The sequence below is a fragment of the Periplaneta americana genome, chromosome 17, assembly GCF_040183065.1.
Source record: "Periplaneta americana isolate PAMFEO1 chromosome 17, P.americana_PAMFEO1_priV1, whole genome shotgun sequence".
Taxonomy (NCBI): Eukaryota; Metazoa; Arthropoda; class Insecta; order Blattodea; family Blattidae; genus Periplaneta; species Periplaneta americana.
In genome coordinates, this window is record NC_091133.1 from 73,925,371 (window position 1) to 73,953,294 (window position 27,924).

A 27,924-nucleotide genomic window follows, 5' to 3' on the forward strand; every position below is an offset into this window, starting at 1 on the left:
AATGTAATATTGAAGTAAATTTAATTATCAAATCACAAAGACTTACCCAGTTTCAATATATGAACATTTTTGTTTCTCTCTGCAATCTCCTGAAGAACCTGGAATTATTAAAAATTATCAGAAACTAAATGATATATAGGAATACAAATTAAATTTCTTTCTACGTCCCTACTCAATCTTTCAGTTTACGTGTGGGTATACAGAAAAAAAAGAGTGACAAGGAATTCATAGGATCCTTGTAATTGTGTGAAACATTTGTTACGTTCCTGGTTGGGTGTTATTGTGATACTGTATTTCGATTTTTAACGAACTGACTCTTATTTATAAGGATTGTAAATATGATTTAGAGTGAAATACATGCAATTTATGTGTTGCATTATTAATGGTTACTTTTTCTTTTATTTCCTTATTGAATAATATAGCACCATATCTGTATTGTATTTACAATGAAATTAACGTGTTTCGTCTGAATGATCCGTTGCTAAGCAAATGATGTCACAATAGTGTGGCATACGTCATTGCTGTTGCTACGCAACTGACATTAGATGTCATTTTCTTAACATATTAATCATTCGACACTAGAGTAGGCTATAAACCAAGGATACAAAACTGTGCTACAATTGTGGCAGACGTCACAAGCCGGAACATGGAACTCATCCCTTCCCTTCAACCCTTGCGTCATTGGATATGGTAGGGGGAGAAAAGATATGTATTCAGTGATCTTGCCAAACGTCATGGATACGTCATTGAAGGCTCCGGCCTTGTAGATGGGGGAACAAACTATTTCCCCATGTTTCCACCCCTCTCTTCCCCAGTTCTGCAACCCTGGTATAAATGTTTCATGACAAAACGATTCTTGCCAATCACTATGATTTTATGAAAGCACACTGAACTAAATACAGAAATAACCATCTGAATCATGCCACTGTATACCTGATTTGAAGAGTAGGTATCCTACGATATTATTATTGTTATTACTATTGTTATTATTAATACTATTATTATTATTATTATTATTATTATTATTATTATTATTATTATTATTGAAGTTACAGGAGAATGGAAGAAGTTACACAACACATTGTATTCTTCAATTAACATAATTAGGAACATTAAATTCAGACATTTGATATGGCAGGGCATGTAGCACGTATGAGTGAATCTGGAAATGCAAATAGAGTGTTAGTTGGAAGACTTGAGGGGAAAAGACCTTTGGGGAGGCCAAGGCATAGATGGGAGGATAATATTAAAATGGATTTGAGGGAGGTGGCAGGTGCTCAGGATAGGGACCGATGGTGGGCTTATGTGAGGGCGATAATGAACCTCAGGTTCCTTAAAAGCCATTTGTAAGTAAGTATTACATTACTATTACTATTATTATTATTATTATTATTATTATTATTATTATTATTATTATTATTATTGCTGTTGTCAATATTGTCACCATCCTTCAAAAAATAGAATTATGTCTATTGTTTTGTTAAAATTAATTCATATGACCAGAAATGAGTACTGCAACTGATATTCAAAATATTTATGTTATTCTCCAGGTGTTCTGTACTATTCTTGTACTGATACAGTGATTCTGTAATGTTAGCTGGCACACAAAAATATGCAATAATTCACGCATTTAATTATACACACAATGGCGCAAACTAGACCTCTATGACTAATGCCCAATTTTCTCAGGAACTATAAATGGCAGAAGAATGAAATTTTAAATACATGTTGACAATAATATAATAATGCAACAGACGCACATTAAGAGGTGTATGTCTATCAGTTTGATCAGAAAAAAATATATTTTACATAAAAAATGAAATAAAATCAACATTATTTTAAAAAATTGTATATTTTTACAACTTCTACCGGTATTTTTTTTTATAAATCTGCGTTTGTTTGCTTAGAAACATTGTATCTTTATCCTGTAGAAATTTCTCGTGAGATATCTTCAACAGTTTCTGATATAATGGGTTATTGTTCTTGTCTAGTCAACTGTCCGAAGACAGGTCTGAACCTCATAAGTGATACCACAAGGCACCACTTATGAGGTAACTACGCCAGAGATAATGGGGTAGAGTGACCAGTTCCTTTCCCCCCCTCCATTACATACATCACCGACTATAGCTACATATTACACTAATCAGACTTCAGATGTATACAAACAATTGTTCTTCCTGTGACACATATTGTCAAGTGAAATGTACTGCCTGATAATAGATGTACACATCAGCCAGAATCTCAAGACTGACTTCAAAGGTGTTGAATGGGTCATTAAATAAGCAGATTTAACATTGATGGTATAAGCCAGTTAATCTTTCCTTTACTACAGTGTATGATAGCATTCATTAGTATTCTCAGTAGAAGTCGATATGGACTTGTGTTATTATCTTATTACTCTCTTACAATTGCTGTAGAAACTAATCCAAAACTTGCAATTCTTTTTGTTTCGGACCAAAGAGCAATAAAGGTGTTTGTTACAGAGGGGATTTCTTTTTGGCACAAAGCTATTAAATGATTTAAAATTCCTGAAGGAGTTTCTTGCTTAGATCATGTGTCATGGTGTGTTCCTTTGTTGAGTTAATGTTGGAGCTTTTATATTCAGTAGTAGGCCCTAAGCTAAAGGGAAATGCAGGCGGCAAGACTTTATACCTTAATAGGGCAGCTACATGGTTCAACTTTTCTTTTAACTTTAAGCATTCAAGCAATGCATGCAAGAATGAACGATATGCATTCAATTGTGCATGCTTTTGTCCACAAAAAAATAGGGCACATGCCAAAATTGAAAGCTACCCATCGCCGGTGGGTATCTTGTGCGTATTTTGTTGAACAGTTCATTCATTCATTTTCATTCATTTATTTTATTCCATAGATCTTACATGAGCAATGAAGCTTTAAGATGTGGAACATGTCAACATTTTACAATATTACAATTACAATTTTTACAAATTTTTATAGTTTTACAATTTAGTAATTTTCTACAATTTTTACAATGTTGTACAATTTTTTTACATTTTGGCGAGATGTAGTGAGATGAAATGAGGTCCGAGGATTCGCCAAAATATTACCCGGCATTTGCCTTTTCGGTGGGGAAAACCTCGGAAAAACCCAACCAGGTAATCAAATCAAAGGGGTTGATGCCGATGTAGGATGTAATGAGCAGCCGATTCTTTTAGGTGGCCGTGGATAAACTGAAAATTCTTTTGTTTGGTGGACGTTTTAAGCTGAAAATGATGGCTAGTACGATAAGTTTTATTGGAGATTATCGCAAATATGAGTGCCTATTGAGTGTTCAACCACAATTTTGCGAATCAAGTAGGCCTAAGTGTCGGACTGATATTTAATATTTATTAATGAATATTTGTACATAGTGAAGATGGCATTCAATACAACACACTGTGTAGACACAAAATCTCCATGCATCTTAATTGAACGCAGGTGCAGGGTTGCCAGATAAAGAAAACGCAACCGTCGTACCAACGTATGAAAAATATCGTACTTCAGCATAAAATCGTCGTACATTCGTCATTTTACTATTTTTATAGATAAATGCACACAAATGAACCGTTCAGAGCAAAAGTGGTGTAAGTCAAAATTGGATAATGAGGTTTAAAGTAAAAATTCTGTAAACTACAGCGCAAAGTAGCAATTAATATGTCGTTCTTGCTATCCATTGAACACTAATAGTTTAAATAAAGTGAATATTAATTGCTACTTTGCGCTGTATTTTACAGAATGTTTACTTTAACCCTCATTACCCATTTTTGACTTACACAACTTCTGCTGTGAACGGCTCAAATATATTTCACATAGCACCCAAAAAAGTGGTTCGCAGGCATGCATATATATATATATATATATATATATATATCAAATTGTACCACAAAATTTTGGTTCCAATATTATTACTATTGTTCACATCCGCAATGACTTTCAACATTCAAACAAATCAGCAACCATTTCTTCATCCAAACAAGAATATTATTTATTATGATATCCACAATGACATTTAGCATTCGAATTACCATTCTTCATCGACATTGTCGTCCCCATAAATCATGCACGATGACGCTTGATCGGAAAAACATTATTATATTGGAAGTCAGTAGAAACTTTATCTTTGGCCAGTGCGACGGCAGATATTTAATATCAATCGGCTGCTGATGATTACATCAAATTAATTCACCTGCAGTCGACTCAAATCCGTCACCGCTAAAATGTCGGCGCGTTTGGACTTCTTTAGACTACTGTGGGACTATTTCATTAATAAAATGCTTCCATTGTTGAGCATACAATAAAGTTTGCAGATCTCTGAACTCGTATTCCTTTGATATAACCGGTGCGGTTATATCAAAGGAACCTGGAACATGAAACCTGGAGCTCAAGATGATGAATTGCGATTTGCATGGCAAGTGTAGTTACCATATTGATTTCATAAGGATCTTCTATTCCTTTTTGAAACATTTTTTTTTTTTTTTTCATATTAGTCAATGACTTACTGGATGAAGAAAGTTGTCTAGAAAATGGACGAATTAACCGTTAATTTTATTTTAATTGTAGACCAACATTATAGGTTCCAAAATAATTTTCTTCCTTCAGTAAAATAGCCGTACAAAGTGCGTACGACATAGAGTTTGATCGTACCTCGTACAGTTAGTCAAAATAGTCGTACGTATGGCAACCCTGCGCTGGTGGACCTTTTAAGCTGAAAATGGCGGCAAGATTAGTTTTATTGAAGACTATCGCAAATACGAATGCCTATGGAGTGTTCAACCACAATTTTGAGAATCAAGTAGGCCTAATAAAATTATTGGATTGGTATTTAATATTAAATAATTAAATTAATTTGCAGTGCACACACACACACAAAGATATATATAATGGACAGGCAGACAGGGTAAGAAACGAAGCTGTGTTGAAAAGCGTGGATGAAGAAAGAGTGATGTTGAAACTGATCAGAAAGAGGAAAAAGAATTGGCTGGGTCACTGGTTGAGAAGAAACTGCCTTCTGAAGGATTCTCTGGAAGGAATGGTGAACGGGAGAAGAGTTCGGGGCAAAAGAAGACATCTGATGATGGACGACATTAAGATTATGGGTCATATGAAGAGACAAAGAGAAGGCAGAAAATAGGAAAGACTGGAGAATGCTGGGTTTTTGTAGTAAAAGACATGCCCTTGGGCAGAACACTATGAACGAATGAATGCAGCTTTATTGATTTAAATCAGTGCCATACCATCCATCTATGATTTCCACGATAATCTCGATATAAAGCTCAACAATTTAGGGAAGTAAAATCAAAGATTTGCCCGTTAACAATCGCGAGTTAATAATAAATAACATGCCAATGTCACGGACGCATTAATTGACAATGCTCTTAAAGTTAAATGAGAGAGTGGTGCAACAATGGATGATGTACTGGTATTGCATTGTGGGAATTATCCGTAGGATTTCATGGCTTTCCAATTTGACACCAAAAATAGTGTTGCTTTTGGTCAATGGCGTTCCGGGAGGTTTGGTCATGAGCTCATGACACTTATGACGCGGGGTGCTCGAATATAAAAAAACAATGCTTAATCTCAATGAGATTTAATTAATTCTTCATAATTTAAGGCAATACAAATTTGTAAGGTGTCACAGATTGCAGAGTGTTTGTTCAGTGTTTTCACGAAAGGGATTTGTCACACGACAACTCTAAAAGAATAAAATAACAAACTATATAGTATATGTGAAAATCTGTGCACTTGTTCCCATTTTGAAAATACGTTAGGGCGCCAAAATGTAATGCTCATACGCTATTTGTTAACGTATCTCCCCTCTCTTCAGCCCTCACAGCAGCGATTGCAGACTGCAGAGGAAGCTTACGTATGTGTTGTGGTTCATTGTGCAAGGTGACTAGACTAGAAAGTGCTGAATCACTGTCTATTTAATATATATAATCGTTTAGAGTTTGTAAGTCATTTTCGTTTACGAACAACTACATCATGCCTCTTATTCTCCCGAGTAAGTACCTAATAAATTATATTAAGCGAAACTTACTTGTGCTTTTTCCGGATTTCGGCACGCAGCAAATAGGTATTTCGGGGAAATTGGCTGTTCTGCTAAATATTTTACCAGTCCTAAACCAATCCCACGATTGCAACCTGTAATTAAAACAGATTTCATTCCCAGTCAATATATTTTATTCTCAATCTTGACCGTCTGTAGTCGGAAGTTTTTCGTCAAGCTACCAACTCAAGTAGCAAAGATCGAATAACCGTACTCGCCTAGAACCAATAGAACGCAGTCTGTAATCAGTATAAGTATGGCGGTGGTGAAGTGGTGTTTTAGGGCCTTAAATGTCCGAAGAACATTAGTTTCAACTTCAAGTAGGACTAATAAATACATCTGCTTAAGTAGTGGCATAAACAACAGACTTGTAAGGCATTTCAGCTCGTGTATGTTTATAATTGTAGCTAATACACCAGTATAATGTGCGTTTGGTATTGTGCATGGTGCATGTCATTGTCAATTTTTTGCAATTTGTTCCTTTTTCCATAGCGGACGGTCATTATGATCTCGTTGTGATTGGTGGTGGTTCCGGTGGATTAGCTTGTGCAAAGGAAGCTGTTCAACATGGAGCAAAAGTTGCTGTTCTTGACTATGTAACACCCTCGCCAAGGGGTACAGTTTGGGGTTTGGGTGGAACTTGTGTGAATGTGGGATGTATTCCGAAGAAGCTTATGCATTATGCAGCCCTGTTGGGAGAAGCAATAGAGGTAAGTAATGGTATAGCGCTAATCCTAATTTGTGCACATTCGGAACTATGTACAGTATTTCCTCTGATTAGTACCATTGAATAAGGTGTAAAAATGATTTTTATAAAAGAAAACAACAAAAATCAGTGTTAATTAAATCAGATTTATTTGATTTTACCCAAAATTTTACAAGATTACAATTACATTTTTTTTTACAATTTTTTGGCGAGATGTAGTGAGATGAGGTAGAAAAAGTAGAAAACACATTCTACCCCAACAGATGATGATCTGGCTGTTAAGAGTTTCATAACTTTATCTATTACCTACCTTGCCAGCTTTCGATTTAAATTTAACTTGTTTTTTTCAATTCTTTGCTTAGAAATCATTATTAGGGTGCGGATTTATAGGCATTAAAAAGGCAAAATATGTATGCACATATGCACTTAAAAGCCACCATATATGTACTGTTAAATTTGGGGGGGGGGGGAACTCAATTTGGTGCTTCATTGTTTATGAAGTAGGGTAGGTACCAAGGATGAATAATGAAGAATTAATTTAAATAGGTACTGTGTTTTAATAATATTTTGAATTGAAGTGTGATAAAACTTATTTGCATATTCCATGTAAAGTTAGGTAAGCTTAAGCACATTTCTAATTTTAGGATGCCAAAGCATATGGCTGGATGCTTCCAGGAACTCCTATCAAGCATGACTGGCAAGTTTTAAGAGGAGCTGTGCAGGACCATATCAAGTCTGTAAATTGGGTAACGAGAGTTCAGTTACGAGACAAGTATGTTGTTTAGAAATAACATAGAACTTTTTTACTTAATTAAGTAACGGCACTTCTTTATTTTATTTTGTAACCATGCTTCTTTCTAACAGGGACATGTTATTAATGATACTCAACTATACTTTGGGAGACTAAACTTTCAGAAATGCATCACAATTTAATACAGTGGCCCAAAAATGTGCATTTTGCCGGATCCCGAACACATTCCCTTTTATTCTTCTGCTTAATACAAAGTAGGCTTAGCAATATCTTCATGTACCATATATAAGCTATTTATTTTTTCACGGCTTTTCTATAGCATGTGACACTGAAACTTCCAACTTGCATTTTTCCGAGTTCTATGGTGCAGGAATCAGTCTCTTTGGCAGGTTAGGTTAGTTTAGACTTTTCGTATGCCTTGCATGTATGAATCTGTGACATGTTAGATTAGATTAGTTTAGGCTTTTGGTATGCCTTGCATATTCTGAGTAAAGTGAAATGTGCGTTTTGCGTTGATTTTGAACTGTTTTACCTCAATTTCACGTGTTATATAGGCCTAATCACTTTTAGGTTACCTACACTGACGAATTCTTTCCAAATTTTACCTATTTTCTAATATGTCTTAGTCAACTGACGTCCTAGGCCTGTATGAATTCCTCACATTCTAAACTACGTTCCCTTTGAAAATTAGACCTTTTTTTTTTTTTTCGCTTTTTTTCATTTAAAAAATCTTCAGTGTCGTGTGCTATATGTTTTTTAGAGCCGGGCAAACAGTCTCTGGCTAGTTCCGAAAATCGCATTATCGACACTGCCATTCTCGAGACCGAGCGATACTGATACTTGGCCTGTTATCATATAAGAAATATGTACAGTACACAGATTGTCAGCTTAATTGCCACCAATCACTGCAATTTCTGACTCATACTGAAATGTTGATATTTATAAAGTAATTTCAAGAAGGCACAGCAGTGTAGTATGCCTTAGTACAGCACATTATGATTTTGACATTCTTACAAAAGTCGCTATTTTAATGAACTAGTTATTGCCTTTCTCGGGAATCAGAATAATGCAGCACTTCAGTCGTTGCCTAAGCTCATCTAAAACAATAAAAAGTTGTGGTTGGAGCCATGATACTGTCTTTTCTTGCTATCAGCATTTCGTTGACATTCCCTTTTCAATCATTCGATAGTGTTTTGAATACTGCTGTTATAATGGATATCATACGACTTTATATATATATATATATATATATATATATATATATATATATTATATTGTGCGTTGATATCTGAATGTTTTGTTCTGTTCTGCAACGACATCTTAATCAGCATGAATAATTATTGTGCTGTGTATGGATGTAATTATTAATATTGTTATCAAAGAACCGAAGACTTTGACATAAGATATTTTTGTTTCCCAACTGAAAATACTGAATGCGAAATGGGAACACTTTTGCAAAAGGACAAAATTACGAAATCGAGTAGATTCTGAATATCACATAGCGAGCGAGACCAGTTACTTGATGACAACGGTTGTGTTGGGAAAGTTGCAGCTTCCACACAGTGGGTGCTCAATAGCTCTTTTGACGCCATTTAACGTTGTGCACCCTATGTCGGGATTAATACATTTCGTGTTTCATTCTCTGTCGATTTTTGTATTGTTTTATACCTTCGCGTTAATTGTCAATGTTTTAACGTGGATAAAAATATATTTATCCATGGTTTTAACATCAGTTGGTAGCTCGCATCAGCTGATCGTGTGGTCGTCCATATTTGCAACAGTGCACTGTAATTTTTTTTTTTTTTTTGTAGTTCCAGGCGCGGTTGCTTAACTGTCATGTCTCATATTTAAAAAAAACTGGTAGGCCTATAATGCTGTGTAAATTTCACAACCAAGAAATAGTGTTAACAAAGATATATGGAGTTACAACTTTTTAAAACTTCTCTGACTAGTTTTTTATCTGCAGTGCCTATATACATATCCTATTTAGTTGTTTGAGATGTTATTGCAGGTGTTGACAATAGTGGTTATGCAATTACTCAATGTTGGCTGCATTGCAACACTTGTTTCCGTCCTTCTCTACAGCTTCCTTACCTCGTGAATGTGAAGGCCTGCTTTCGTTTTAATTTCTTCAGACTAGATAAAAAAACGCGTTTCACTTTCGAAAGTATGTAGGAAAATATGCAAGGCTAAGCCACAAACAGACTCATTGAACACACTATTATGCTTGTATGGACAAGAAAGAAACTGGAACAATGACTGTTCTGTAGTAATAGCATTTTTTTAATGTAATATGTGAAAGTTCATAGTTTAATTGGTAATGTGCTGAAATACAGATACCAGTACGAATTGTATTTATAGTTGTACATTTCTGAATGACTCAGTGCCCTAGAAACATGTTGATCATTCAGCAAGTGATCTTGTGGTCGAATTAAATGGGAGCTTGTTAGCTAAAAGAAAGTTATATTTACCAGTATATTAAGTATAAAATATTGCATGTCCTATCGAGTATGAAATTTGAATTAGGCCTACTGGAGTAATTTTTCAAACCTCTTATTGTTGTGATTGATAGCATTAAATATGACGTGCTTTCTACAGACTTGTATAATTCTAGTTTTATTTGGATGTTGAAGGGAATGTTCGTTGTCTCATTTTACATTGATTTAACTCAACATACACGTTCAAATTTTAGCTGTTAGAGTGTTTGAAATTTATGAGACTGACTTATTAAATTATATGCTTAATATCACCCCATGTTTTTAAAACGACGTAATCTTGCTACATTCTTTATTTAATGTTAAGAACATTGTTGTAAATACAGAGCTTAGGTAAAATAAAATTGAGAAGACCCATAATAATCATTCTATTCTGTTAATTGTTCAAATAAACTACTCTGTCCATAACAGCAGAAAACTGCATGAAGCAAATTACAGTTGAGCCCTTGAGCAAATGTAAAGAAATCCTTAATTAGTGATTCAAAACGTTGGACAGCAAGACAGCAAGATTGATTGACTAAAAACATGAGTTTGTATGTAAATATTGAGATAATGTTAGATGTATTGATTTAAACAATTTTGATCTATTTGCATTTCAGTATTTTTGTGTGTTACTGCACTTATAATTACTTGTAATTGTTAATTTATACTTGAAGGTCATGAATGGTGTCAGTAATGTGAGACTTTGTGTATAGGAAAGGCTGTGGTTCAAATAATGAAATTTCAACCAACAAAAATCGAGTTTCCTTAAAACGATCATAAATGTAGTTACAGAAACCTGTACATGCGAGATGTTGACGTCAAAATATCATGCTTTTCGAGACCTCGATAATAATGCCTTGTTCATCGTTCAACTGTCACGAATTTTTTCGTGTTTCAGTATAGTATGTGTGTTTATCTGATATTACTAAAAAGGTAATAGTGTTGTTACGTTGTGAATTTAGTTCTTTATTACTTCATTATTACGAGTGTAGCTGGTCGACCAAGAAATTGTGGTAGAACTTCTAGAAATGTAACTGCATCAAGAACTCATAAACGACTATGTAGAAATAATGTTGTTTGGGCAATGGTAAACTTTAGCGGTCCCTGCTTAGGTCGTTCTTACACGCATGAAAGTACAACGGCATTCAAAAGCACTGCCATAATGAAAGAAGGCTGACGGTTTTATGTATGCAATTGACGGCATAGTTTACGAATCCGACACTAGAGTGACATAAAAAGCGCAATTATATTAATTGTCTATGAATATATTAACACAATGAAAGTCTGTCACTTTAACCTCTCTTTTAAATGTCAGTCGCTGGTTCGAACCCCGAAATTTAATTATTCTTTATTGTAGGAATATAAAAAGCGCAATTATATTAAATGTTTTAAGAAATGAAATTATGCATGAAGACAGTATTACATGTTACGATGTAAAAAATAAAAAAAAAAATATGTGCGTAGATCGCAGCAAACATATACACCTTTAGGACATCTTGCAGTTCTTGTAGTGTTGTGCAAATGGCCATGGTTCACATACTGGCTTTATCTTCATTTGAATTATTAATACAGCTGTCAGTAATGTGAGGCTTTGTGTATAGGAATTTTGTGGTTTTCAATATCTATCAAGCAGCAGTTGCTGCTATACTTCGCACGAAAACATGACGACCTTCCCTCATCCCCTTCACCAGTTAACTGCAGGCATGCGCAAGGGATAAACCCTTAGCCGAGTTGCCAATTCTTGAAGTCATTGTGATTTGCGAACGTTTTTCAAACTCTGTTCCGTGAAACCGCGATTTTCAGCGAGACTATATTATCTTTGTAAATATACCTTCATTTATAAATTACTAAAACAAAATTGGTATAAAAATGAACAAACTTATTTTAAAAATACTTTATATTTATATTTATATTTTCACTAACATGTTTTGCCTAAATAAACAAAGAAATGCAGAATTATATAATAAGTGTTAAATTCTCATGTTATTGAAGTTCCAGAATTTTATACTTAATTAAGGATGTTACGCTGGTAAAATTTTCGGAAACTGTGATCATTGAATAGCAATTTATAGTACAAGAGAGTAAAATTAGATTTTATCCGCTTCGCCTTGGGTGATAATTTCCACAAGCAATTAAAATGTTTACTCTAGTGTGCTATACAATATTTTATTCATTACTGGTATGTAAATTAAATTTTAAATTGTAGGTCTTTTCTTTGTAATGTGTTGTTGGCAAAGAAGTTCGTATATATTCATTTTGATTAATGCTAATATGTTGGTTGTCATATAGAGAGTGATTTAAAAACATGCTGTAAGTTAGAAAACTTTTAAGCACTGCTGTGAATAATGTCATTATTTAGGTTGCTAAGGACGGTGAAATAAAGACCAGTTTAGATACCAGTCATGGATAAATGTATTCCTTTTAGATCATTTTTTCATGACACGAAAATCATATTAAAGCACAAAAAAGAATATATTTGTTTCTCTGCCAGTTTAGTTGCTGATTCGATGCATATTTTCTGTAGGCCTAAGGAACGTTATAAGATACGAAATATGATTGAATTAATTAAGGATGCATGTACACTTCTTATACCTTAAAATTCTGTTATGTAAAATATAGGCGTAATATAAAATTTAAATTTCTACACCAACTATTGAAGTTCATTCAGGTAAAACAACCTGTATTAGTTTTTTTAGTTATTTAACGACACTGTATCAATTACTAAGTTATTTAGTGTTGATGGGATTGGTGATAGCAAAATGGTATTTGGCGAGATGAGGTGCAGGATTCGCTATAGATTATCTGACATTCGCCTTACTGTTGAGAAAAACCTCGAAAAAACCCCAATCAGATAAATCAGTCAAAGGGGGAACTGAACCCACGCCCGAGTGCAACTTCGGATCGGTAGTCAACTCGGCCAACTGAGCTACGCCAGTGGCTCTGTATTAGTTCTGAAGTTATGATTTTGAATGTAAAGTGCGACATTGGCTATAATAGCTGTTAAGTGGAAAACGGCATGAGCTTTTTTTTCCTCTTCGCAAACTATATTCCTTAAAAACCCTTTTTCTGGTAATTCCGAAAGTGCTGGGTAGAATCGAATGAAATTTTTTCTGTATTCTTAAACATAATGTACAAATCAGGCCAGAATATTTCCGTAAGATTATTTGCTGTTGGCGATATCTTTTTCGCATACTGTTCACATACTGTTCGACGAAGTAAATCACTTATAAAATCGTCTATCTTGCCGAATTCTGTTTTAGTTTATTTTCTCTTCAGTTGGTGAATCGTAATTCTTAATTTCTATGCCCCATATATAATTTTTTTACCAACTCTGCCGGTTGCGTCCGATGTTAAGTGATTAAGATTTGTACTTATCAAACTGCCTTAACTTTCGATTACAATATGGATAGAATTTCTAACGTTAGAATAATTTTAACACTTTGTTTTTTTAGCTACGCTCCTCTACAAATAAGATATTCTGTTTTCTTCGATGGTGTTACTTGTTCTTGTGATGGTCCTGGATCTTCAGGTGAATCAGGAGGCCTGGCTGCAGATCATCTGCTACAACACTCATTAATCATGGCCGGAATAAATAGACATATTGAAGCGCACAACGGTATAAAACAACACGTCGACAAATGTCTAAAAAGATACTGAAAATGGGTGAAACCCAACAGGTAGAGGCAATGACTGCTAGATTTGGCAATGCTGGGATCTATTGTATTTCTGCCATGCGGCTAGGGGTTGAGTAGAGGATGGGAGTTTATGAGAGATTACCAATTCCAAGAAGAGAGGCCGTCATGTTTTCGAGTCAAGTATACAAGCCACTAGTAATGTTGTGTTTAAAATCGATAACTTGAAAAATATTTAATCAATTGTTTAATCTAATTGATTAAAGGTTGTGTTTGTAATGTCATAACCGAACATGTTAACATTGCACATAAGTAACAAACAAATTTTTGTTCTCATTTTATTTATAGCAAAATAGATTACTATAATGGACATGGCAAGTTTGTGGATCCTTCCACCGTGAAGGTTATTTTGAAGAATGGGAAAGAACACACACTGACAGCCTCGCATATTGTGATAGCAGTTGGTGGAAGACCAAAATATCCAGACATTCCTGGAGCTCTGGAATATGGAATAACGAGCGATGACATTTTCAGCTTAGAAAAACCTCCTGGGAAAACATTGGTTGTTGGTGCTGGATGTATCCTTTTCCCTTTGCTTGCTGATGTAAATTTCGTATGTGAGGGTGTAAGATTTAAGAGTGGAATAGATATTAGAAAAAAGGAAATATAACTTTCAAAAGTAAATTTTTCTCAAATAAGTCATATTTCTTTAATTTAGTGTAAGTCTAATGACAGATTTTATGAAGCATTTATATTGAGGCAGCAGTTATCTATCAATTATTATAAATAAAATTAGCAAATTTTGTGGAATTAAATTTCGGACATAAGAGCAGAGTAGCAGCTAATCCACATTTTACTGAAATTCTAGAAATGACGTAAAACAAAAATACAAATACATATTAAAACTAAAACATGGGCATTATTTTCTTTCTAATTTCTTCATCATTGATAGTTGTTTAGTTTCTGGTACTTCCATATTCTCTGGCAATTGTGTAGTGTAATTGATAATAGCCTGTTCAAGGTGCAAGTACTAATTTTCTTTCACACTTGAGAGAAAAAGAAAAGAGGATTTTTTTTCTTCCAGTTTCCAATAATTTTTCCATCTTTAAATCTAATGCCATTTTTAAAATGCACACCTTTCATGTAAAAGTAAACTTCTTGCAGTTTCAGATTCGTGTTAAGAGACAAATGTAAGCATTGGAATTTTTTTTTTTTTTTATATTTCACCAACATCTTGTCCCTCCTTGTAAACTTAACAAAAGTAAGCTATTTCTCGTATTTTAAACTCAAAATCGAACCAGTAATACAGTATGTAAACAATTAAAGGAAAAACTGGGAAAATCATGTCAGAAGGATGGATAGGACACACATCCCAAAACAAATCCTGCAGTATGCTCCCTGTGGAAGAAGATCCGTTAGTTGCCTGATTAAGAGATGGACTGATGTGAAACTATAACACACCACCTGGTCTAAGACATGTTTTGGGAGGAAATGATGATGATGGTGGTGGTGAAATAATTATTCTGTCAAATGTCTCTTCTTTGCAGGATACAATAAAATACTCTCAAAGATGCTATATTTTGTAGCAGTTGACTGCCCACCCAATCCAATAAGAAGACTTAGGAAAATATGTTGCTTCAATCTCTACTGCCTGTTTTTGCCCAAGAGAAATTGTGTAAATAATTTAATATTCAGAATGACCTTTTACACAGAATTAGAAAAGTTGAGCCAACTATTCAGCATTATTCTCCAAAATTTACTATATATTATAGTAATATTTCTTGGTAGAATTATACCAAATTGTGGAGAATGATGTATTATTTATTGAGGTTGTTAAGATAAATTACGTTTCTACCAGTTACTATAATATGTGGTTCTTTCTTTATGCTAAATGATGTCCATTTTGTGCTGCATCTCTACTCAAACATGCGTAATCCTTTTCGTAACTTTCTTTCAGGATTTAAATTTGAAAGCATGGGGCAAGTCAAACTGAAGGGATCAGCACTCTGCCATCTCAGCACTTCAGCCTAGCAAGCAGATTACCAGCTCTCGCAGATAACATTCTTGCTCTTTCACAGCATACAGTTTGCAAGTGATCTTTCACTTAGCTAGTGTGTTGTTTATTTAAAGAAATGGAGAGAATCTTACCTGAATTTCGCAGTAGTTTCTCTTCAGTTGTGTTCTATACTCTTGTTGCAGCGATGTATGAAGTCTGGGACACTTGCTAGAGCTCATTCTTACTAATATTGTGTATTAGCCATGATTATTTCATCCCTATTAAGATTCAGTAAATTATTTAACTGTATAATGTTTCGATGGTTGTGTAGTCCCTGAAAAGTACCATTGAAACTTGTATATACACAACTCATGACTTGTTTCAAACAGAAAAATTCGTTCCTGTTCTGTATATTTAATAATGGCAAAAAATACGTATTTCTCAGTACAGTTTAGATAGTTGATTAACTGAAATTAACAATGCAAAGTGCCAGCAGAATTGTGTTGTTAGTGTAGTGCAACAACTGATTTGGAAATTCTATGCATTGTGTCTTGGGCTGGACTTACAGTAAACCTGAGTTACCAGTATTTTTACAGAGTTGCGAGATTTTTGTATGGCAAGCAGTAGCAGCTCGTGATTTTTCGTTTTGTGTGTGCAGTTTTCATTTTTATGAAATATTACTAAACATCTAAATAAGAATACATGAAAAGTAATGTAATATTGGCTATTTATTATTTTTAAAGCAAACAGTAGAACATACATTTACTGTAGATTTCTGTATGAAAATTTCATCCTTCTCTTCTTTTCTGCGAACTTATTATCTTTTTGTTGAAGTGCAGAATGTTCGCCAGGAGCTCTTTCCCTTTGCACTTAATACTCTGTAGGTACTAAATTTATTTATGGCGTAGATTTTCCATTATATTTAATAATGAGCTTTCCTTGTATTGTTAACTTTTTTGTTTTTTCTTTTTTAAGTTATTCACAGACTCCTCACTCTTCCACAACAGACAATAAACTGTTAGTTTGTGCTAAATCTACACATTTCAGTGTGGTGCAAGGGTAATGAAATTGACACCCTCTCTTAAGACAGCTGGCAGGATTGGCAATTTTCATTTTATTTTAAAAATAACTTGCATATATTTTATAAAGTATTATAATACATACAATCTCAAATTTAAAGATAATGGCAATGGTGGCATCACTGTGTTCCCTTCTGGGCTGCTCCATAAGCACAACCCAGTGAGATAGAAACTCTGCCTCATGTGCTTGGGAGAGTTACTGAGGATCAAATGGCACAATACTATAAGAACCATGATTGTCAACACCCTTCGAACTGCAGGCCAAGAAGTCCATGAGAAGGTGCATTATGTGGCCATGAATGGCATTAACTGCAAAATAGATATTACTGTGATCAACAGATAAAAAAACACAGTGGAAATTATAGATTCCACTGTGAGGTTCGAGGTTTCACATCAACCTGCTGAAGTGGACTCTGAAAGAAGAAAATTTATGAATTTACAGTCTCTTATTTTCATACAAAATTCATAATATTGAAGTGACTGGCCTCTTTTTGGCAGCAAGAGGTACCATTTCTAAATTCTTTCAGCAATGAAGAGAAAAATATCAGCTTCATAAAAAACTCCAAGATGACATAATTATAACTATAATTACTCAGCCATATTTTGGAGTCATTTATATGGTAACAAAAGTATATAGAACAAGTTCCCCCCCCCCCCCCCCCGTTTATATAAAAACGTATATTGTTTTTTTTTTTTTTTTTTTGTTTTTTTTTTTTTTTTTTTTTTTTCCATCGTTAATTGTAAAACTCATTGTGAGCTGTTCTATGTCAATTGGTAAACCTCATATGTGGGGTCAGATGCTTGGAATCCAATCTAATCTGTACAAATACTGAATAATATTATTTTATTTTTGAATTATGTTTTTAAAACAATGGCATGTGTGTTCTTTAGTCATTAGATGGAAGCACCTTGTTCATGTGAGAGTTGACCAGCAAGCTCACTGATGTTTTGACCAGATGTTGACAAGTGAACATGAAATGGTGCTTGAATGCTGTAGCAGATCGGAGATGATGCTCCTGCAAGATCGTATTTTGTGTACACCCTTCCTGCACACCACCAACTCCTCATTCAGATGAGATGCCTGTATGAAGATGCTCACCAGGTAAAAGTGGAGGAGTAGAAACCAAAGTAATGCGCTGATGTACAGTGTATGGAAACTTAAGCAGCCACATAAAAGAACACAGGTTTGAAGAAAGAAAATGTTGACTAATGAAGCAATAAGAGACAAATGCAAAACAATTTATTACAGAGTATGCACAATACACATGTGCCAGTGTGTATACTAGGCAGCTGCTACTGATGGCAAGTACATTTGGTTTTTCCGACCTCATGTAGAGAATGTTGTTGTTTTCTAATGCCAGGCATTTGACAAAGTCATTATTTGACCTCTTGCACTCCAATATTTTTCAAAGATATTATCATGGTCAGCCAATGAAGCACAGATTTTGAGATGTTCCGAATCCATTGCTTGGTTTGAGTTGCACAATGGGCAGTTAGGGGACTTATATATATTCCAATTCTATGCAGGTGTTTGGCCAAACAGTCATGGTCTGTTGCCAATCTAAATGCAGCTACAGACGATTTTCGTGGTAAATAGGGAATTAACTGTGAATTATGATGCAGAGAGTTCCATTTTTTCCCTTGAGATTGTGTTATCAAATTTTGTTTGTTGAAGTCTAAGTATGTAGATTTAATAAATCTTTTCACAGAGTAATACGTAGATTTATAGTCCCGTTGCTCTAATTTCCGGCAGCCAATCGCGTTGCAGGTCGGCTACATTTAAATATGTGTGTCTTGTGATTCGCTGATTCATTTCTTAAGGTTCGATAAATACTTAATATAATCGCCCGCCATTTTAGCTCTTTCGTTGGCGTTCGCAGAAAGCACACGAAGACGTAATTTGCCGCTCAATTATTTGCTGAATTACATTGCGTTTGATTTATTATCATACGAGCTACGACATGATAATGTTTAACGGTGTGGCAAATAGATTCCTCGTATGGTAGCTTGGCAACGTAAGAACAAAAATGGCGAACGATACTACCTACCTAGACTTTATAGAGCATTCACTTTCTAAGATGTAAGCAAAGAGGTGGAGTCACGCCGGAAATAACAGCGTCGGGACTATAGTAACAGATAGAGAATGTAATGGAGGACATTTTGAACAATTGCTCTGAAATTCAGATAACATTCTATTTCCTGAAATAAATAATTCACTAGTTATGCAAAAGACCACTTTCGAGACTCTAATGCTATGAAATGGCAGGAATGTTATGCACGAGAGTGGTAATGTCCTCGTCAGACTGTATAAGGAGGCTACAGAAGTGCTGGTCCTTTAGGTTTGTCTCACACTATATATTAAACTTTAATCTATGATAGGTTATATAAAGTACTGTACTTCATATAATGTGACATCAATTGTGTTATATTATTACTTAACATTTAACAGATATTGGACTTGAATGTGCTGGCTTTCTAAATGGCCTTGGTTATGATGCCACTGTTATGGTGCGATCAGTTCCTCTTAGAGGTTTTGATCAACAAATGGCAGGAATTGTTGCAGATGAGATGGCGTCGAAAGGTGTTAAATTCCTCATGAAGTGTGTTCCATTATCAGTAGAAAAAAATGACGATGGCAAACTTGTGGTCTCTTGGACTAGCACTGAAGATCAGAATACCCATTCTGATACATTCGACACAGTGCTCTTTGCAGTAGGTCGAAGAGCTCTCACAAAGGAATTGTGCATAGATTCTGCTGGTGTAAATATTGCTCCTGAATCTTGCAAAGTAATTGCTGTAAATGAGCAATCAAATGTGAAACACATTTATGCTGTGGGAGACGTCTTGCAGGTAAGTTCATTGTTGCTGTTTATAACTAGTAATTTTTAAACGTGGATAGTTATTTTAGATTGATAATAAATTACTATTTATATACTATTTACATTGTTATATTTTATAGGATAAACCAGAGTTGACTCCTGTGGCTATACAAGCAGGGAAATTGTTAGCACAGCGCATCTTCAATAAAAGTAGTGAGCAAATGGACTATGAGAATGTTGCAACAACAGTTTTTACACCACTGGAGTATGGTACTGTGGGCATGAGTGAGGAAAGGGCAATCAATAAATTTGGTGAAGAGAACTTGGAAATATTCCATGCATATTACAAGCCGACTGAATTCTTTATACCAGAACGAAATATCAAGAACTGTTATGCTAAAGTAGTTGCTTTAAGAGCTGATCCTCAGAAAGTGCTGGGAATGCACTTTATTGGCCCTCAAGCAGGAGAAGTAATACAGGGATTTGCATCAGCCATGAAGTAAGTGGTCAAATTTTGATATTAATTATTTAATATCAAAGTCATCTCTTTGGATTATACAGCTAATACCTCAAGTATATAAAAGTAAGAATGTACTCTCCTCCATTACTTTCGTTTTGTACACAACTTTTTTTGTAATAAGCTTCATGCTAATGAAAGAAGCATCTCTATAGATTAGGTTATAGTCATCATAGTTCAGCTTTAGAAATTCCATTTGGAGAATATTTCATTATTAATTTTGGCAGTTTTGTATTTTGCTATTTTTAAGAAATGGGGGTTATTTTTATTGTGGTCGCAGAGAAAGAGGCAAATTCTGATGTTTCTAGTAAAGCATATTGACTGTGCACAGCTAAACATGGGTGTTAGAGGGTTATTTTTGTTGTAGTCGCAGAGAAAGAGGCACATTCTGACATTTCTAGTAAAGCATATGAACTGTGCACAGCATTGTAATATATGGGGTTTTAGTGGAGAATTTAAAATGTGTACGCTAAACTGAAGGCTGTTATACCGAGACAATACTGTATCACAGTAATAACGTATTTGTATAAAAAGAAGGGATTGGTCGGTTTCCAATTGCAGGTTCTCGACTTTCACATCATTATTCTTGCTTTCCAGTACATATCTGTTTGGTCCCTTGAATTTTGTTTTATTTGTTTATACTGGAAGATGTTAACCGATATTCAGCATCCATTGTAGACCCTTGTCTTTTCATAATACACACTTGACTGAGTCTGGTATTTTAAGGTGCTGTAAGTGTGGTATATTAGGAAATCATGTTCAGATCCTGAATTGTACATTTGCTTCATTTCTTGTTGGGTGGTAAAACTTGTATCATCAGTTTCTGTTTTGATCCATTCCTTATTATGGTTTCTTGTAAACTTCTTTAAGCAATTCTATATCTAGTGGTTTTTTTATGATAATGTTTTCTCTTATTTTTAGTTTGTAGTTTATCTCTTTTGTGCATGCATGTGGTGTGAATGGGTGGGCATGTGAGCGCAGGTATATGCATGCCCTATCTATATTGCAGGGTGAATATCTCGTCTATTTTCTCTAGAGTTTTCAAATTGGGAGAAGTATCGATCCTTGTAAGATGGTGGGTTACATAAATTTCACTTGATTGCTATAATTTGTTTCAGATGTGGACTAACTATGAAGGAACTTCAGTCAACTGTGGGAATCCATCCTACAATAGCAGAAGAATTTACAAGAATTTTTGTAACAAAACGATCTGGAGTAGATCCTCATCCTCAAAGTTGTTGTAGCTAGTTTGCACTAATTTAAGTTTGCAGTGGTATTACCATACGTGTAATACTACACAGTAGAAAAAAATGTTCTGGATATTTTATTTAGTATAATTTTCATGGTAACAATTATATTTTATTGTTTTTCAGAAAACAATAGGTTGTAAACTTCCATACATAATTAGATACATACTTGAAACCCATTAAGCTTGAAATGTAACTTTCGTTCCAAATAATTTCTAGAAAGTTACACTGATTTCATCTTATAAGCATGTGGGTTTATGACCTGATTATATGGGCCTACTATTTTCCAGTATTTATTTTCTGCTGTGAGTATAATATTGTAACAGTTGTATTAATAGCTTGTTCCTGTAAAAGAACCAAAGTACATGAAAGGTATACTGTTGGGCTTTGCGAGTCCTGTTTCGTAAAAGGTTTTAGATATGATGTAATTGTAAAGAAAGAAAATCGGTTTTGAAAAGTGGTAGTATATTCCATTTTGGAAGCTTTGGAAGCTAATGATTTAATGTTTATGAAATAATTGTCATTCTATTTTATACAGTAATGCTATCTTGACGAATAATACATACAAGACAAGGAATGATATTGAGGATTATTGTATAGCTTGTTCGAATGGAAGTTGTAACATTGTAAATTGTAAAACGAATGAAAGTATCGAGTATAATTGAAGTCATTTGAATGAGAGAATGTATACATTATTTTTTGTACCTTCAGATTTGACAAATGGACTGTATAATTTATTTTGACATTCATTGTTATTACAAAATCTGTTAAGCATACTCACTACAGTAATGCTCTGCATGAAAAAAATAAAGTAAACTTATTGCTCTATATTTTAGTTCTTGATTAATTTATTACATCCTGTCCATTATATCAGTAGTGCAAATGGCCAACATTCTGGGTTATTGATAATTACCAAGTTGTGTTTTCAAACGGTATTTTAAACTAAGCTCAACTTCATAAATTCTAATCTTCAGAGTCCAGCTTTGACTTTGTTCACTGTTCAGGATAAGACTGAAGCAACAATAAAGAAATTAAACTTGTAGTCTCTCTGTGTTATAAATCGACACTTCATTTCCTACTCTCAGTGACTTCCTAGCACAGGGCCGGGCATGAGAGCGGCTCAGTCTAGTCGGCCAGAGCTGCTCTCGCTCCGAAAGGCACTTCAATTCCAAGCTAGAGCAGAACGCTCACACAGTGGCGGACTCGCATTACAGTTACCTTCCCTGCATTAATGTAACAAGAGCCACGGTTGTTTTACATAACCCATACGCACATACTGCAACCTCCTCACCACTGTTCTACGAGACAGGCATATGGCTTCCACTTCCTGTGGACAGAGTTCATCTGCCAATATAATTAAACATCGCTTGATGAATTCACCTTCGTTGAATGTTTCCAATTCCTTTGCAATTTCGTGGCAAATTTTGTAGCTAATTCTCATAGCCGTTTCACTAAGTGCATTATTGTCATCCTGTTAATATTATAATATAATGTGATGTGATGTATGATATGATATATTATATGATAATGATATATGATATGATACGATGTAAGATATGATATGACCATAAATTAATACAACTTAAAGAAAAAGTTTCTCAGGTACATTATATTAGAGTATCTATTCGATATTTATATTGCATTATAAGTTATTATAGTACATTTAGTAATATATAATTTTATATTATATAAATATTATGATATATCATAGTATAGTATATTACAGTTCATGATATATTATATATCATAATACTTGTATAATTTAAAATTATATATTACTAAATGTATAGTATATTACAGTTCATGATATATTATATATCATAATACTTGTATAATTTAAAATTATATATTACTAAATGTATAATAACTTATAATGCAATGTAAATATCAAATAGATACTCTAATATAATGTACCTGAGAAACATTTTCTTTAAGTTGCATTAATTTATGGCGTTCATTACCAACATATTTGTCATATTCAGTAGAATGTTGTAAAGAATAATATTGGATATTGAACTTCTTAATCAGCTGGAGTGTTTTATGCCAAATTAAACACTTTGCTAATCCACTACTCTCTACGAAAAAGAACTCCTCCCATGATACATTAAAAGCATTGGAAGTAGCGGGACGCTTTAGTGTATGAGCGGAAGCTCCGTCTTCAAAGTTCGCCGTCATACTGCACAGTCACCACTGCACTGACACTGAATGACGTACAGTATGCATATGTCACACCGCTCGTGAGACCCGCTCTTTAAAGCACACAGCGCTCATTTCTCAGAATCACGTAATGTGCCCAGCCCTGTTCTAGCAACACATGATGTACTTGCGTCCAATATGTCCGGAAGTATGAAAAGCAAGAGACTGGATTAATCTTGCACAGGAAACTGCATGGTTGGGTCTCTCAGATCCATTTTATAAATATGATAATATATTTATTTGAGTCATATGCAGCTAATATCATAAAATTTGTAAATGTCACAAATTTCAGCGTAGTATAACCTATAACAATTGAGTTTATATATATATATATATATATATATATATATTTTTACTAATACAGCAATTTGCAGTCTGTGCCTTGTCTTGCACTGCACTTAAAATGATGTCCAATGTAGGGGGGATATGTGGTTGTTGTAACATTCATAAATGGTGCGTTGTATTATATCACGTCCGAAATCGTCAAGTTTCTTGAATTCGTAACTGTTTGTAATGCAGTCTGAGTTTTCTTTTTAGGAGTGTTATACTCTGTTACATTGATAGAAATTATTTTCCTCACTAATGACCTTGAAACGCCCATAGCACGAACAGTTTTAGCATTGGTGAATCACATTTGCCTTCTCCTTCACTGAAAAATAGATACACATTTTTTATAATATATGCAGCTTGTCTCTCTAATGAATGATCTCTTCCAACAGGAGAAATATGAACATTACAATTATTATCATCACTATGTTGTTCACTCTCTTCAACAGACTCCCACGGTCGCCACATATTTCACTAATTTTAATGTACACTAAGAAAACTAAACAGATAATGCAAACTAAGTGCACTCCAAGTCGTTACAAAACTGGCAACCATGTGGTTGCCAGTTGTGCGGAAGGAAGGAAACAGCAGTAGCTTGTGTGACCTTGTGCATCACTCCCCACCCCCAGGATTTTCTCTGAGCGAACGTACAATAGTAGTTTGCACATAAAAAAAAGACGAGGAGCTGTTAGAATAATTATAATTTTCTGATTCGAACTTAAAAATCGTGTTTCCTGTAAGTCCCTTTTGCAGTCTTAGTTGCATACACCACCTATACTCATTCATTATTCATTTATTTTATTCCATAGATCTTACATGAGCAATGAAGCTTTAAGATGTGGAACAAGTCAAAATTTTACAACATTACAATTAAAATTTTTACAAATTTTTATAGTTTTACAATTTAGTAATTTTCTACAATTTTGTGCAATTTTTTACAATATTTTTGCAAGATGTAGTGAGATGAGGTGAGGTCTGAGGATTCGTCAAAATATTATCCGGCATTTGCCTTTTGGTTGGGGAAAACCTCGGAAAAACCCAACCAGGTAATCAAATCAAAGGGGTTGATGCCAAGGACTCAACATCTGGATGTTTCCAAAATTGCAGTGAAACACTTAAGTCATTTCCATCAGTATACTTGTGTGAGAATACATTTTCTGTTTTGGTCTTGTTTAAGAACAAATATAGAAGCAAACTTAATACTGAGGTAAACTTGCGCCTTAAATGATCTACAATTGAGCCAGATTTCGCAAAACAACATAACCATCCCACTGATAACATTAGTGTGTCTAAAAAACTGGTTTCATTTTTCACAGCAAAGGCATTATATAACGTAAAATAACTTTGTATTTATCCACTTTCAAATTAGACTGTATTCAAAAACTGAAATGTAATATTGCTGTCAATTTATTAAAGATATTTAATACACTAAAAGTATCCAGATATGTAAGAAATGAGGGGCCTATGTGACATTCTGGTTGATTTTTAGTTTTTTTCGATAATCCGACAGATCTTACCATCTAGGACCTCTTTTATGAACTTCCAGTTTTATGGCATGTGTCTATCGTACATGGTAAGCATATATAAATGCCTCTTCTTCACTTGAAGAGAGAGAATCTCAGTGAAATAAATGCTTATCTACAAAATTTAGTTTTTGTGGTATGGTTACCTTTCCCACTGAGCCTCTCAAGTGTGCTCTACCAAATGAGTGGGTGTGGAGGCAAAGGAATTCCAGGTGCATTTTCCTTCAGTATTTCTATTCCGGACGGAGCTTTTAGAAATATCTTTTTCACATTAGAGGTATACTGTAAATGTCCACTCTATCATAATTATGGTAACATGTGGAGCCAATAGGACATCACCTTTTGACTGCACACAGATACCCAACTGAGTTGTAACATACAACTTCTAAGTATGAAATGGTTGTACATCAGTTGCAGGGAAATTATTGCACTCAGTGCTATGCTCTGTACGCAAGGGATGCGCCATCTTATTGCTGAGTATGGACTGAAAATCCGCTGTCTGATCATAAGTTGTATACATGAAACCATCACGTGTATTAAAAAAAAAAGGGTTGATAGACCTACAATGTATGCAGTAGATACATTATTACCAGATCTAAATATTGATTCTTCATTATTTCTTTAAAAAAAGTGCGAAATTTTCTATTGAGTTTCTTGTCCGCATTATATTATTTTTTTTTTTGGCAGCAGTGTCACGACTGCTTAGTGTTAGGGATAGATTCAGCCAGCTCACTTAAACAATAGGACTTGTTGTTGCCCTTGTGCACATTCCTCTGACTTGCTTAGTGGCGACAACTATGTATTTTTCTTCGAAATTGCTTCTACTTTGCCCCTATATTTTGCCCATAAAGTTTTGAAATTAAAAATAAATATGAGTCTCCTGTACATTGTATGCAAATGTTGTTTTTCATAAATACAGTACATAGTATAACTTTTAAATTCCTTTATAAAAATTCAGTTACACGACTTAATTCTCACTTCCTACAATCAAATTGTGTATATATAAAATATTTAATTACTAGTAATGGTTATAGGAAAATATAGGTTAATGGAAGCAGGATTTTAAGTTTAAAACATGCAGTAATCAAAACTCTGGAATTGTCTGTTTTTATTTACAAATTATTTTATTCCTTTGTGGAGTCCAAGCATTGTAACAAACTTATTTTTCTCATACACACATTCCACAGTAAATGAACCTTATTACAAGTATAAAATTTAATATTAAACTTTACATTTTGATGCTTAAGTTGGCTAAATGTTAAAATTTACAAAAAAGAAAGTTCCAATGTGGAAATTTAGGAGAGCTGTACTGTTGGAGGGAGACAAGAGGCAGTTTTGGATAGATTCTGTGTTGGTAAGAAGTACTGACTTTTTCTCATAACGATATAAAATGTTGAGAAAATGCTTTGTTTACACAGTTCTGTCGATTTAGCCTCTCATAGACTCACACATAATCTATTCACATGATGTTGGAATAATGTTCAGTAATTTTAGCTCGGCTACTTTAAAAATAATACGTATTTCAGCCAGATTCTGCATTAGTAATAAGGCTTAGTATATTTAATGATTATTAAGTCTGAAAAGTAATGATTCACTTGAAGCTAATGAATCCCTTGCAGTAGGTACCATTACAGTAGGTTTATCATTTTTAATACACAATAAACTTTTATGAAGGAGTATGAGTATGAGTTGAAGGCTATGTACACAACCCCACAACCCTAAAATTTACAGTGATAACCTTGTTCACATAGTCTTTCTAATCTACATTGTTTTGTCTGTCTAATACTGTTACACTTAACAAGGCATATGTATGTCTTATAAAAATGGAATCCTTTAGCAGTGATTGTGAACTAAACATATTTATACAAGTAGAATTGCCCTTTTATATGTACATTGCAATTTACAAACTTCATCAGTACAGTAATTGCTGGTTACTATACTCTTTCTGATGCTTAGATTTTAACCTTAGAGTTCTAAATCTAATTTTTTTATTTTGTTATGAACCACTTGTCCCTCTCTGGTTACTAAACCATACTGAGCTTATAGTGGATAATACCTTCAGAGATTGCTTATGTGTCAATGAAAGATGGTCCCGCATCTGACAAACAACTATCCTATTTACATTCTAATACTCTTAAATGTCCATTTACATACCCTAACACATCAAGTCGACAACATTTTTATCTTCTGTCAATACTGATAATGTCCTTCAACATTCACTCTTTTGTATGTACTTGTACACAAAACACAGATCACTCTTGACAAGTATGTAGAATATTATTTGTCTTTCAAAAATGTCTTTTCTGTAATTCTGTTTCATACACTGAAGCACATACACACACAGTTTGTAACAGGTAATTTACAGCTGAATTCTATTATAGAAAGTCATCTGTACTCATATCATTAAGAATGCTTGAAATTTATTTTATTTTGACATGTCCATACAATGGAATTTTAGTTGTTTTTCATCCATCTTGTAGTGCTATTTCGTCATCACAACTTTTTACTGAAATAGGGGGAGCCATGTTGATAGAGTAATGCAGTTTCTTGTTACGAAGATAGCTGTAGGTGTTGTCAAATATCAAAGTATCTGAAATAACAAATCTTC

The 27,924-nt window shown here is 34.1% G+C and overlaps 3 protein-coding genes across 5 annotated transcripts in view; 1 reads left to right on the forward strand and 2 right to left on the reverse strand.

The window, feature by feature from the left end:
• The window catches only part of sni (SDR family oxidoreductase sniffer), a 24,240-nt gene extending 17,978 nt beyond the window's left edge, over nucleotides 1-6,262 (reverse strand). Inside the window, exons 1-2 of the mRNA XM_069817332.1 lie at nucleotides 6,038-6,262; nucleotides 47-98 (exon numbers count right to left, since the gene is read on the reverse strand). Of these exons, the coding sequence (XP_069673433.1) occupies nucleotides 47-98; nucleotides 6,038-6,163 (178 nt within the window). The 5' untranslated portion in view covers nucleotides 6,164-6,262. The remainder of the gene's footprint in view (nucleotides 1-46; nucleotides 99-6,037) is intronic.
• On the forward strand, nucleotides 5,838-22,100 carry Trxr1 (Thioredoxin reductase 1). 3 transcript variants are annotated; one of them, XM_069817336.1, is made up of 7 exons: nucleotides 5,838-6,001; nucleotides 6,539-6,756; nucleotides 7,397-7,524; nucleotides 13,961-14,190; nucleotides 19,137-19,537; nucleotides 19,647-20,005; nucleotides 21,142-22,100. In XM_069817336.1, exons 1-7 carry the CDS (start codon nucleotides 5,983-5,985, stop codon nucleotides 21,269-21,271), a joined length of 1,485 nt encoding a protein of 494 aa, XP_069673437.1. In that variant the 5' UTR covers nucleotides 5,838-5,982; the 3' UTR covers nucleotides 21,272-22,100. The 3 variants fall into 3 exon arrangements, with proteins under 3 accessions (XP_069673437.1, XP_069673436.1, XP_069673438.1); XM_069817335.1 differs by lacking the exon at nucleotides 5,838-6,001 and adding an exon at nucleotides 6,273-6,435; XM_069817337.1 differs by lacking the exon at nucleotides 5,838-6,001 and adding an exon at nucleotides 6,289-6,416.
• Nucleotides 22,101-26,407: 4,307 nt separating this feature from the next.
• Nucleotides 26,408-27,924, reverse strand: part of LOC138692919 (SEC14-like protein 4) — a 100,508-nt gene continuing 98,991 nt past the window's right edge. The window contains exon 10 of the mRNA XM_069816273.1: nucleotides 26,408-27,906. Within this exon, the coding sequence (XP_069672374.1) occupies nucleotides 27,782-27,906 (125 nt within the window). The 3' untranslated portion in view covers nucleotides 26,408-27,781. The remainder of the gene's footprint in view (nucleotides 27,907-27,924) is intronic.